Source organism: Camellia sinensis, chromosome 15, assembly GCF_055761805.1.
Source record: "Camellia sinensis isolate YWXY chromosome 15, ASM5576180v1, whole genome shotgun sequence".
Lineage (NCBI taxonomy): Eukaryota > Viridiplantae > Streptophyta > Magnoliopsida > Ericales > Theaceae > Camellia > Camellia sinensis.
Genome location: NC_138975.1, coordinates 130,664,636 through 130,678,966, shown reverse-complemented (window position 1 = coordinate 130,678,966; position 14,331 = coordinate 130,664,636). Strand labels below are relative to the sequence as shown.

Below are 14,331 nucleotides of genomic sequence, written 5' to 3'. Positions count from 1 at the left end.
GCTTAATGTTGACATCTTGTTAATAGTAATGTGAATGTTCACATCTTCATATTGTGAATTATGGATTTAGCAGTTGAAATGTACACGTAGTCATCTATTTTTTGCACAATGTGAATTTTCATATCGATTTTCATTACTGTTCATTGTTGTGTTTTTGTGTTTTTACAGGAGATGGATACCTTTATGCTATTGGTGTGTACATATGGTTGCAGTACAACTGTAATAAATGTTGCCCGCGCAATGTGTTATTCTCGTTTGGTGGAGTGTTTGTGTGAGAAATGGGATGAGTTGTCTGCTGGTTCTATTTCATTGTTCTGTAAACTACCTGGGATTAATAAGTGTCATTTGGACAATGAGGAAGAATTTCAGAACATGATACTGCTTGCTAAATCAATGGGGGTACAACATGTAGAAGTTGTGGTTGAGTTGAAGGGTGATATTGGTCAGTCAAGTAGTTTGGGATTGCTGCGTGTGGGGGTTGAGGATGAAATTGATGCACTACGGAGATTTTGCCACCATAAGGAGAAGGTGTTGTTGTCAGCCCCTTGGGCAAATGGTATTACGCATGTAGGACAACGGTTTGTTAGAGGTGCACAAGAATTTCGTGACGTTTTATGTAAGTATGCCATCCAATGTGGGTTTAAGTTCACATACGTGAAGAATGAGACAACAAGAGTTACTGCTGTGTGTGCGATGCGGGAGGAGAGGGGGTGCTTGTGGGCTATACATTGTAGAGCACAACGAGCAAATGATTTTTTCTACATCAAGAGGTTTAGTGATGTGCATACTTGTGGTACGGATGTTCGAACATCGAAGAATCCGCGAGTTAGTTCGGATTTGGTGTCGAGTACCATATCTGAAATTGTGAGGGACAAGCCGTTGACTCGGCCGTGTGAAGTGGTGACTATTTTGAAGAGGGATTATGGGCTAGATGTGAGTTACCATGTCCTATGGTTGGGTGTGGAGAAAGCAAAGGCTGGTATCCATGGAGATCACTCGTTATCGTTTGACCAGTTGCGGTGGTATTCGGATGCTGTGATGCGGTACAATCCGGGGAGTTATGTCAATATTGACTATGATGGGAGTAGTCAACAGTTTTGTCGCTTCTTTGTGTCATTCGCTGCGTGTATTTCTGGGTTCAATGCTTGTCGGCCTTTATTATTCCTGGATGGAACATTCCTCAAAGGAAAGTACAAAGGTCAGCTACTTGCGGCAACGGCGAAAGACGGGAACAATGGTTAGAAGTTTTTTTTACCTGTCTATTCATGTCAATATTCGCTCTGAGCAGCGTAGTCTGGACGAAAGAGTGATTGCTAAATTATAAGTAATGTGAACATTCACATCAGTGACATTAGTATGCACTGATGTGAATGTTCACATCTTTGTATGCTAATGACAGAAATGTTAACATCAGACTGATGTGAATGTTCACATCAGACTTATTACAGACTGATGTGAATGTTCACATCAGTGTATACTAATGTTAGTTGATCTATTAATGAATAGTACTGTGAATGTTAACATTTTCAGTGACTCAACAATCAACAATGAATTATTAATGGTCGTTAATGTGAATGTTCACATCGTTGATGTTTACGAACCTGAATCCAAAAACAGCAATAGTAAAGAGGGCAATGTACATATGAACATTCACATGACCTGTTTCGTTTATACTAATTTTCTATTCACTTTGGAATATTGTGAACAGTTGTGTATTGGTGTTGTGTTGTAGGTCTGTTTCCTGTTGCATTTGCAATTGTTGATTCGGAGACCACGGCTAATTGGTCGTGGTTCTTGCATGAACTTGGGAAGGTTGTTGATGGGAAGCGCCATATTACTTTTATTTCGGATCGTAATCTTGGTCTGTTAGAAGCTATGCCAAAGGTGTTCCCATCGGCTCATTACGGTTATTGCTTACAACACTTGAAGAGCAATTTAAGAGACCGGATGAAAGGAATTGATAATGGATTCAGGGATCACCTAGTAAGTAGTTTGGGTGACTGTGCCTACGAGCCAACTGTGGTAGGGTTCCATGAAAAGCTTGCAAAATTAAAAGAGAAGGGTAAACAACGAGCTCATAATTTTTTCAAGGACTTAGCACCTGAGCACTGGGCAAATTCATACTTCAGGTAATAATAGTTTCCTAAGGTGTTCCATTTTTGAAGTTTAGAATGGTAGTGATGTGAATTTTTAGTTTATAATGGTGACAATCTTCGAATTGTGTTTCATCTTCAATGTACATGATGTGAATGTTCACATCTGCTAATGATGACTGATGTCATGTTCACATCTGTTAATTTGTCAAATAGTCATGCAATGTATTACAGATTTGAATGTTGACACGTGTCATATTTTGTTGTTGCTGTTAACATTCACATCTGTCTATCATTTAAGTTGAGAACGTAATAAGCATATAATGTGAACATTCACATTATTAAAACCTGGTAGCAGATGTGAACATTCACATTATTATACCCTGATGTGAATGTTCACATCAGTGTATACTAATGGCAGTACTGTGAACGTTCACATTTGTCAACATTAATGGTCAGGCCTGTCAAATTCCGTATTGTACAATGTTTGTGATATACTGTGCAGGGGCATGCGTTATGGGGAGATGACATCCAATGCGGTGGAGTCATTTAATAACTGGATTAAAGAAGCACGTAATCTTCCTATCACTCAAATGGTGGACAAAATTCGTACTCAGTTGATGCGGCAAATGTCTGCACGGCGTGACCAAGCAAACAAATGTGATGAGATTATTTGTCCGACATTCGAAACAAGGCTTATGGATTCGTTCAATGACAGCAAGTCTTGGCAAGTTAGCAAAGCCAACGAGGATGTGTTTGAAGTTCATTCGATACCATCGGTTACAGTTGATGTTGCGAGGCGTACATGTTCATGCTTCAAATGGCAAATCAACGGATTCCCGTGTGACCATGCTGTTATTGCCATTCAGAAGAGCCGCTACAATCTCAATGATTGTGTAGAACATTACTTTCATGTAGAGACATATCGTGCAGCCTATTCGGGAGCCATATTCCCTATACCATCGGTGGAGAAGCCGCCTTTTGATCCCACGGACTTTACTATATACCCGCCTACTGTGAAAAGACCACCCGAAAGGCCGAAGAAGAATAGGATCCCATCAAGGGGTGAGAAACTGAAGCAAATAAGGTGCGGGAGATGTGATAAGTTGGGGAGCCATAATCGAAAATCATGCACGGAGCCGATATAAGATGTACCTTTTTTCATTTCAGCATTGTATTTTACATTGGATTCTTATATTCATTTTTGAAATAAGATTGTGTTGTGTTGGGAAACATTGGGTTGCAATAAGATTACGTTGTGTTGGCAAACATAATAATGCATTAGTGTTTGATTTGTGTTTTATTTTTACTTTTTTAAGGTACCAATCTGACATTTATGTTGGTTGTGTTTTGGATGAATGCATGCTGTTAACATTCACACTTATGCAATATAATCACATTATGTGAATGTTCACATTGTTCAACTTTCAAACATTTCTGTGGTGGGAATGTTCACATTGTTGTTACTGTTAACAGCAATGTTTACATCAATGTAACCATTCGCATCATCAACTCATAAGATGTGAATATTCATGACATCATTGTTGCCATTCGCATAATCAGAAGTTATGATGTGAATATTCACATCATCAAATTGTTAGATGTGAATATTGACTTGTGTTAAGAAATATCATAATCACACCTGTCATATTGCGTTACATGAACACTTTAAGCAATATTCACATCCATGTAGTATGGTTTAAAATAGAAGAAAGTGTACGATCATTCTGTGATGTGAACATTGACATCATGTCATGTGTATCCAAAAAAAAAAAAAGAAAATACAATCTCAATGTGCATGACCAACGCAAAATAGGCCTGAAAATGCATATACATATATTGACTGAAAAGTATCTGTACAAGCAGTGATATAGACTTGATTTACAATTAAGCTAGTGAAACTAAATTGTCTTAAATGTGGATAATAGATTTGGGTAACAGTGATAGGTGGACACCCCCCACCTATAGGTTTTCACATTGCACTGTCTTTCTGTGGTTCAGAAAAAGGTGTACTAATGAGTCTCTTATTTGACACCATTCAAAGCGATCTAGGCTGACAACAATGTCTTCACGATATACATGCGCCCTCATGATGTAACAAACTGCAGGCCCACAATCCACCCTGAAAATGCAAACTTCTTGTTAGATTTTGAAATTTAGGTGGGTAAAGGTTGTGGAACATGTGTAGAAATCGATTTTAGGCTTACGAATTTGATGCTTGCTGAGGACAGATGTCCACTGATATGATTGTTTTCGAAGTATTTTGGCTTGATAAATTGGTCCATAATGGTGATGACGGTCCAATGTTGTGCACCAAAGCTGTGATGTAGTCCCTCTGCCAACAATGAAATTTCATATTAGGCACCAACCAACATAGGGCATACGTCCAAGTTCAAATATTACACATCACGACAAGTATTATTTTTGTCAGCCACTTACCAGTATTTGTGCTTTGTCAATATGTGGGTCATGTATGCCTTCTCTTGGGCGCAGTGAGTTATAATGCCTCCATACATTCTCTTTCACGTCGTACACAACAATTGTCCAGTGAAAGTTGTCGTGTATTGGGAAGATTAAGAATCTCTGGCCTTGATACTCCTTGATGTGTACATCAATTAGTTTATTCCTCTTGTGGGGGGTACTGTTCAATGATTTTCTGCACACAAAGGGCATACAATGATGTACCAAATATTTATATCAATGTTTGGTGTTAATGATTTGAATGTTCATCTGCTAATGGGGAGTTATGTTACTGATGTGAATGTTCACATTTCCTAATGGTGAGTGATACTACTGATGTGAATGTTCACATCTGTTAATGTCAATGACATTACTGGTGTGAATGTTCCCATTTGCTAATGGTGGGTGATGTTACTGATGTGAATGTTCACATCTGTTAGTGTGAGTAATGCTACTGATGTGAATGTTCACATCTGTTAATGTCAGTGCTATTACTGATGTGAATGTTCCCATTTGCTAATGGTGGGTGATGTTACTGATGTGAATGTTCACATCTGTTAATGTGAGTAAATACTGCTGATGTGAATGTTCACATCTGTTAATGTGAGTAATACTGCTGATGTGAATGTTCACATCTGTTACTGTGAGTTATATTACTGATGTGAATGTTCACATGTGTGTATCATTTAAGTTTATCAACATAATAAGCATATAATATTCATTGCGAATGATGTGAATGTTCACATCTGTCAATGTGAATCTTCTCAAAGGTCATTTTATGTTGTTGTTAACATTCACATCTGCCTATTATTTAAATTAACAATGTAAGCATGTAATGCTGAGAATAACATCCACATGTATTGAAACATAATCAAAATTAAAGTCTAGTGGTTACCAAACATGTGCTTGTAAAGATGAATGATGAATCTTCCAAACTTGGGTTGACTAGCCCTTGTAGTTCAAGTAGAATTTCACCATAAGCATCTATCACCTGCAGAACCGGAGGGGTGGCAGTACATTATTTACAGTGTCTTTACTCTATGTGTATGTGTGTGTGTGTGTGTGTGTGTGTGTGTGTGTGTGTGTGTTTTGTACACATTTACAGTTGCCATACGTTGTTGGTTATTGATTCTTCCTTGATGAGGTGTATGATGTCATCAAAATACACATGTTTAGTCTTTGAGTCCCCTCGCCACACTAGCAACCTGTGCATTGTGATTACAGAAAATGTTAATGTCAACATTGCACATTTATGAAATGATCTAATTTATTAAGTATGTATGTGAACTGAACATGATGGAAAAAAAACAGTTGGGGATATGTAAGATCACTTACTCATCACCGCCGTTCTTGTGCAAATTTTGGACTTTTTGCTTGTTGAGTTTGTTCATGTGAGCCCAGACCTTTAGTTTATTGTTCAAGGATAACTTCTTGGACTTTGTTGGCTGTTTTTTTGGTGGTTGCTTGTCTAAATCTTGTGCAATTTGGACTGCATGTGATTTCTGTTGGGCTCCCTCTTCCCCTTTCTTCTGACCAGGCAGGTTGGGGTATTCAAACTCGTCCAACCTGTGTTCTTTCCTTACCTTCTGCTTTATGCGCTTTACCCTTGATGGGGGGCTGATAATGTGTTCCAATGCTGCAGTGAGATTGTTGTTAAGGCTGTCATGAGCCTTTTGTGCTTCAACTTGAGTGATGATGTGTACGGACTGATCATCAAAAAGGTCTTGAAGTATTATTTTTTCACATTCCAAGTTGATGACCAACTTTGTCAGCCGCTGAATTTCTGTATCTTTCCACTCCATGCAAGTCTTCATGTCCATGTCCACATTGGATGAGCCCGATTGGTCAAATAGTTTGGCTTCAAGGGCAGCAATCACCCTTGCCCTCAACTCCCATGATTCTTCCAACTGTTTGTATTTCGCTTCCCATTGCCGTACAAGAGCCCAAGCTTTTTGGTTTTCTTTCATGAGTACTTCCACAATGTCGGGCTCAGTTGGTTGTGCTATGATGATTCCTTTCTCAGCATTGGGGGTGTTACAGTTGGGGTTGATATAATGTCCAACATCATTCAGGTCCACTGCATCGACAGAAAATGCATCCCTGTCATCACTGCGTTGACTGTCTTTGCTTTGATCCTCATTGCTTTCATCTTTCTTTGCTACTGCACTTGACAAAATCTCAGGTTTTGGCTCCACATTCAATTTTGTATGACGATACATCTTCACTTCAGTTGGTGATGCCATTAGCTCGCCGCCATATACCTGCATTTTGAGACAGTATGTTAGTTAGATAGTTCCTCGTCTCACTATGTGAATAAGCACAATATATTTGGTTGTACTTCTACCTCTTTTAAACCTAGCTTAGCCAGAGTTATGGACTTCATGTTGCTATGTAAGGCTGTGAGGTCCCATTTTACGCATCGTGGAATGGCATTGGGGTTGCGGGGTTGTAAGATTGTTGTATGCTCACACAGCCAATACTGAAACAAATAACAAATATCAGTAATTTGAATGTTCATATGAATTAACATTGATGTGAATGTTTACACCACTGGTGCAGTAATGTGAATGTTCACAGTGCACCACTATGCCAGTAATGTGAATGTTTACATCACTTAAAACTGATGTGAATGTTCATATGAATTAACATTGATGTGAATGTTAATTCATATGGTGCACTTAACATTGATGTGAATTAGCAGATATAATTTGAATGTTCATATGAATTAACATTGATGTGAATGTTTACACCACTGGTGCAGTAATGTGAATGTTCACAGTGCACCACTAGGCCAGTAATGTGAATGTTTACATCACTTAAAACTGATGTGAATGTTCACATCTGTTGATGTGAATGTTCACATCTGCTAATGTGGAGTAATGTTACTGATGTGAATGTTCACATTTCCAAATGTTGAGTGATACTACTGATGTGAGTGTTCACAACTGTTAATGTGAGTGATATTACTGACCTGAATGTTCACAAATGTTAGTGTCAGTGCTATTACTGATGTGAATGTTCACATTTGCTAATGGTGGGTGATGATACTGATGTGAATGTTCCCATCTGTTCATGTTAGTGTTATTACTATGTGAATGCTCACATTTTGCTAATGGTGAGTGATGTTACTGATGTGAATATTCACATCTGGTAATGTGAGTGGTACAACTGATGCGAATGTTCACATCTGTTAATGTGAATGTTTACACCAGCATCTACTAATGTGTGTTTGTACATTACTGAAACAGTAATGCGAATGTTTTCATCAATGTTGTCAACTTCCACACCAAAGCTGAGAAATGTGAACATTCACATCAGAGTGTTCAGAGCCCGTATATGTTCATATTAAACATAGAATAAGTTGTATGAGATTTGATTTACCATTAACAACATCACACATCCGGTGACTCGTCCTGGTTTTCCACAGTTTTGGCCCAATGAACCCATCAAGGTTGCCCGGATGCTCTCAGCCCAATCATACTCGATCATCTTGTGTAATGGGTCCATGTATGAGTAGAAAACCCATCCAATTGTTTCTCCGGATGTAGAAAAGAATAGCTTGACGCATGCATACATGCAAACTAATCTTGCGACCTCCTCATCGTCATGTTTTTTTGTGCCCTTCAATGCTTCCCTCAGAATTTCTCGTATTTTGGCAGCACTTAACCGACTAACATCCTTGCACATTTGGTGTATGATGCCGGTTGTTGGTTTTGCACCATAAGAGAGGTCCATCGACTTGGTGCCGCAGTCCACCCCAAAAATCAGTGATACGTCGCTTCTAAAAATCTGGATGTTCTTATCCCCAATGTAAAACCTTCCACTAGATTGCTTGAATGTTTGTACTATACGTACAATGACGTCATCATATTTCATGCAGTGGTTGAGGTCGATTTCGTTACTGATCAAGCTATCAAATAATGGCCAGAACGGTGTTTTCCTAAGGCACTTCAATTGGCCACTTGTAAATTTCGTATCCTTTAACAGTTTGACCAATCCAGTTATATTTGACCGGTAGTTCACTTTTTTCATGTTCACTTCTTCAGGAACAGCTGTTTGATCAGGCTTGGTTTTGAAACGGGATTCCCCTCGCTTTCGCTTGCCATCAACTTTATGGGGAAGACTTGTGTGTTCAAATGAGCACATGTAATTGGTTGAAACACAGAGGATGGAACCCGAAGCACCAAACAACATTCAACAACCAGCATTGACAGTGATTGGAACATTCACATCATTATACAGTGATGTGAATGTTCACATCAGTGTTTATTACTGTAAGTTTACACAGTAATCAATACTAATGTGAATGTTCACATCATCCATGTTTGAAAAATAAATTCGAAAAACGACAACAGTTACTGGGCAATGTAAATGTTCACATGGGTGATCACATTATGTTATAATTTGCTAAAAATCAAAGGGGGAAACCAACAGCGCCAAATTACACCCAATAACACAAACAACTTGGGCATTGATGTCACAATGTGAATGTTTACATCATACTCCATCACAGTATTGAGTGAAGTTTGGGGATTCTGACATTAATGTGAACATTCACATGATGTGAATGTTCACATCAATGTGTACTACTCTAAATTTACCTAGTACTCATTAGTAATGTGAATGTTCACATTATCCATGTTTGAGAAATAAATGTTTACATGGGTGATCACATTATGTTATAATTTGCTAAAAATCAAAGGGGGGAACCAACAGCACCAAACTACACCCAATAACACAAACAACTTGGGCATTGATGTCACAATGTGAATGTTTACATCATACTCCATCACAGTATTGAGTGAAGTTTGGGGATTCTGACATTAATGTGAACATTCACATGATGTGAATGTTCACATCAGTGTGTACTACTCTAAATTTACCTAGTACTCAATAGTAATGTGAATGTTCACATCATCCATGTTTAAGAAATAAATTTCGAACACGACAACAGTTACTGGGCAATGTGAATGCTTACATGGGTGATCACATTATGTTATAATTTTCTAAAAATCAAAAGGGGGAACCAACAGTGCCAAACTACACCCAATAACACAAACAACTTGAGCATTGATGTCACAATGTGAATGTTTACATCATGCTCCATCACAGTATTGAGTGAAGTTTGGGGGTTCTGACATTAATGTGAACATTCACATGATGTGAATGTTCACATCAGTGTGTACTACTCTAAATTTACCCAGTAATCAATAGTAATGTGAATGTTCACATCATCCATGTTTGAGAAATAAACGTACTACTGTAAGTTTAGCAAGTAATCAACACTAATGTGAATGTTCACATCATATATTTCTACAAAATTAATTCCGAAAACATCTATGTTTACAAATTCAAATCCGAAAACCAGAAGGTGTATGTATACATCAATGATGACATTATGATTGAGAAGCAGAAGGTGGAATGGTATTCCTTACTTTTGTTCGTCATGGTTGGTGGGTATGGATCACACTCAGTGGATAAAATAAACTCAATGGGGCGACAAGAATCTTCGAACGACGAAGCACCCTCCTTCCGATGTGAAGCTTCGCAGTGGTGAGACGAAGAGGAATCTAGGGTTACTAGAGGCAATATCAGTATCGTTTCGTCGATTGAGTTTTTGTTTTGGAAATTTTGTGGATTGAATATTTCGAATAGGAATGGGTTTTTGCAGAATCGATTTCACGCGGGAGAGGCGGAGAGGGTTATTTCGTCCTTTAACAATTAATGGACCTACGCTCCGGCCTGAGGTCAGGCTTCGGGCTACACACGAGTCACGGGCCAATTGTACACACTTATCAACGTGAATGTTAACATGTCAGTGTGAATATTCACATTGTCAACAGGCCGGGCCGGGCCTGCCCCGGGCCATCCACGGGCCGTGGACGGGTTTCGGGCAGTCACAGGGCGCGGGCTAATTTTATACTCCTATCAATGTGCATGTTAACATGTCAATATGAATATTCACATTGTCACGAGTCGGGCCAAGCCCGCCTCGAGCTGCGGTCAGGCTTCGGGCCGCCCACGGGCTGCAGGCCAATTTTACACTCTTATCAATGTGAATGTTAACATGTCAATGTGAATATTCACATTGTCAACAGGCCGGGCCGGGCCCGCTCCGGGCAGCGGGCGGGCTTTTGGCCGTCCATGGGCCGCGGGCCAATTTTATACTCTTATCAATGTGAATGTTAACATGTCAATGTGAATATTCACATTGTCAACGGGTCGGACCGGGCCCGCCCCGAGCCGCCCATGGGCCGTGGGCGGGTTTCGCGCCACCACAGGACGGGGGCCAATTTTACACTCCTATTAATGTGAATGTTAACATGTCAATGTGAATATTCACATTGTCAACGGGCCGGGCCGGGTCGGCTCGCCCTGGACTGCTGTCCAGTTTTATACTCTTATCAATGTGAATGTTAACATGTCAATGTGAACATTCACATTGTCAACTGGCAGAGCCGGGCCCGCCCACGGCCCGTGGGCGGGTTTCGGGCAGCCATGAGGTGCGGGTTAATTTTACACTCCTATCAATGTGAATGTTAACATGTCAATGTGAATATTCACATTGTTAACGGGCCGGGCCGGGCCGCGGGCGGGCTTTTGGCCGCCTATGGGCCGCGGCCCAATTTTATACTCTTATCAATGTGAATGTTAACATGTCAATGTGAATATTCACATTGTCAATGGGCCGGACCGGGCCCGCCCCGGGCCGCCCATGGGCCGCGGGCGAGTTTCGTGCCGTCACGGGACGGGGGCCAATTTTATACTCTTATCAATGTGAATGTTAACATGTCAATGTGAACATTCACATTGTCAACAGGCCGGGCCGGGCCCGCCCACGGGCCGTGGGTGAGTTTTGGGCAGCCACGAGGCACGGGCTAATTTTATACTCCTATCAATGTGAATGTTAACATGTCAATGTGAATATTCACATTGTCAACGGGCTGGGCCGGGCCCGCCCCGGGCCGCGGGCGGGCTTTTGGCCGCCAATGGGCCGCGGCCCAATTTTATGCTCTTATCAATGTGAATGTTAACATGTCAATGTGAATATTCGCATTGTCGACGGGCCAGACCGGGACCGCCCCGGGTCAGCCATGGGTCGCGGGCTGGTTTCGCGCCGCCACGGGACGATGGTCAATTTTACACTTCTATTAATGTGAATGTTAATATGTCAATGCGAACATTCACATTGTCAACGGGCCGGGCCCGCCCCGGCTTGCGGCCGGGTTTCGGGCCGCCCACGGGCCAATTTTACATTCCTACCAATGTGAATTTTAAAATATGAATGTTCACATCATTAAATTGCTAATCATTCAAAAAATATTTATAAGGGTATCAAAATTAAATATAAGGGCATAAGTGTCCAAGAAAATAGTGTAAATCAAGAAAATGGACTTTATGGAATAAAACTATACATACATGGGACTAAATGGGTTAAAAAATTCCTTCATGGACTTCTTGGGTTAAAACACTTCTAAATTGGATAAAATAAACTCAATGGGGCGACAAGAATCTTCGAACGACGAAGCACCCTCCTTCCGATGTGAAGCTTCGCAGTGGTGAGACGAAGAGGAATCTAGGGTTACTGGAGGCAATATCAGTATCGTTTTGTCGATTGAGTTTTTGTTTTGGAAATTTTGTGGATTGAATATTTCGAATAGGAATGGGTTTTTGCAGAATCGATTTCACGCGGGAGAGGCGGAGAGGGTTATTTCGTCCTTTAACAATTAATGGACCTAATGGAATATTCAGAAACAGTTTGGGTTTCATGGAACAAAACAGTTATAAATAGGACTTATCAAAAAATGACCCCTTTTTTAACCAAATTATAATAACTGAAAATTAAAAAAATAAATTAAAATAATCTTTACCAAACATGCGTAATATTCTTCTATTTTGTATTTGTATTGTAAAGTGTATGGACCTTACCATATTTTTTTTGATTCATATATGGACCTTACTGTATGAGATGTTTAGAAAGTGAAATTATTTTCATCCATTTCACATTTCAAATTAAAATATTTATAAAAATGACTTATTATTTTAAATTGAGAAAATTATAAATAAAAAAAATTACAGTTTAATGCTTGTTAGTAATGGGCGCCCATGTGGCATGACCATTTAAATTTAAATTTGAACATTATCCAAATAGGTTTTGAATTTGAATTCAAACCTATTTAGGATAACCACTCAAGATACAGATGTTATCAGTTTTAACTGATATGGATAGATATTATAATATATTATATATCTGATATATGGTTATGGGTAATCTAAGTGAGAAACAACGTATAGTCTGTTTCTACCCATATACTGACTCTCTCCCACAAAAAACAACGATCAAGTCTTTGACACTGTGGTTTGTGTGGGTGATATTCAATCTGTGATATCACTCCACTGCTGGGTTGGTTCATCAAGAAGTTCCCTGGAAGCACGTGATTTATCCAAGAAGGTTTTATCATTGAAGAAGGTATGATCTGATTATTTTATCCGCTGCATATTTTGTGTTTTTAGTTTACATTGGTATCAGAGCATGTTTATGGATATTTTCGTGTTTCCTTTAATCATGTGTATACTTTTATATGTATATGTATATATTATACACATGAATATTTGTAGAGGGAGAAAAAAAATTTATCAGATTAGGAGCATAAAAATATATTTTTTTATGTTCATTAATGTCTTTTTTCATATCATAAATAGTTTTATTTTGAAAAAAGGAGTCCGGCAGTACAAAAATCGGACCAGAAAACACCCTGGAAGGCGGCGGGTGGTCTGCACGCGCCACCTGACGCCGTGGGCCGTTTCCACGCGCCCCCACGCTCAGCCACGCACCCCCACGCGCCAGCTGCTCAACCGACGCGCTTGCACGCGCTTCACGCTAGCGTCAGCGGCGCAGCCACGCGGGCGCCCTCCGCGCCACGCACGCACGCCGTGCTCTGAGCCGCGGACTGAGCCGCGCGCTGAGCCGCGAGCCGAGCCGCCGCCGAGCCGCGAGCCGAGCCGCGCGCTGAGCCGCGAGCCGAGCCAAGAGCCGAGCCGCGATCTGGGCCGCGTGCTGAGCCGCGCCGTTTTCCTCGGCTGGCTTGGCTGCTGGCGATTAGGCACTGTTTGTTTTGTTTTTTAATTCTGAATTGCGTTAAATGGTCATAATTAATTCATTACATATTTGTTTTATGCGTGGCTTATACTGTTAGACTCAGAATTAATTTTTCTACATTCTGTAAAATTTTGAAAATTTTCAGAAAATATAAATTATTTTTCCTGTGTTAATAATTCATGTTTTATGCTTTAAACTGCTTCTGGTGTTGCATAAATAATTTTCTGGGGCTGAAATATTTATTGTAGACTTCTGAAAGGTTTTATTATTTACTGGTAATATTGTCTCATTTTATCAGTTTCTGGATTTTTTATTTCTAATTTTATGTGTATTTATTAGTCATTTAAAATTCCAGAATATTTCAAAAAAAAATTTCAGAATATTTCAGAACAATGTACATTTTAATTATGGCATAATCTGAATATTGTTTCTGTTTACTAGTTTCTGGATTTTTTTTATTCCTAATTTTATGTGTGTTTAATTAGTTATTTAAAATTCCAGAAGATTTCAGAAAATTCCAGAAAATTTCAAAAATGATGTACACTTTAATTATGGCATAATCTACATATTAAATACAACTTTTTTTTGGTTTTTTAATATGTTGCAATTAAAGAAGCATGATTAATTATTTATTTGAATTCCATCATTAAATAAATATAGCATGAGTTGTTTGTAAAT

At 39.4% G+C, this 14,331-nt stretch overlaps 1 protein-coding gene and 2 long non-coding RNA genes across 3 annotated transcripts; 1 reads left to right on the top strand and 2 right to left on the bottom strand.

The window, feature by feature from the left end:
• Window positions 1-689: 689 nt before the first annotated feature.
• On the top strand, window positions 690-3,241 carry LOC114262963 (uncharacterized). Its single transcript, XM_082908580.1, has 4 exons — window positions 690-1,237; window positions 1,733-2,129; window positions 2,599-2,894; window positions 3,012-3,241. The coding sequence occupies exons 1-4, from the start codon at window positions 694-696 to the stop codon at window positions 3,239-3,241; spliced, it is 1,467 nt and encodes a 488-aa protein (XP_082764706.1). The 5' UTR covers window positions 690-693.
• Window positions 3,242-4,028: 787 nt separating this feature from the next.
• On the bottom strand, window positions 4,029-4,733 carry LOC114263784 (uncharacterized). The gene is made up of 3 exons (XR_014357051.1): window positions 4,533-4,733; window positions 4,301-4,428; window positions 4,029-4,215 (listed from the first exon to the last, which is right to left on the bottom strand). It is a non-coding gene; the product is annotated as an uncharacterized LOC114263784 (long non-coding RNA).
• Window positions 4,734-5,398: 665 nt separating this feature from the next.
• On the bottom strand, window positions 5,399-5,945 carry LOC114303292 (uncharacterized). Its single transcript, XR_014356570.1, has 3 exons — window positions 5,889-5,945; window positions 5,668-5,758; window positions 5,399-5,544 (listed from the first exon to the last, which is right to left on the bottom strand). It is a non-coding gene; the product is annotated as an uncharacterized LOC114303292 (long non-coding RNA).
• Window positions 5,946-14,331: the final 8,386 nt, after the last annotated feature.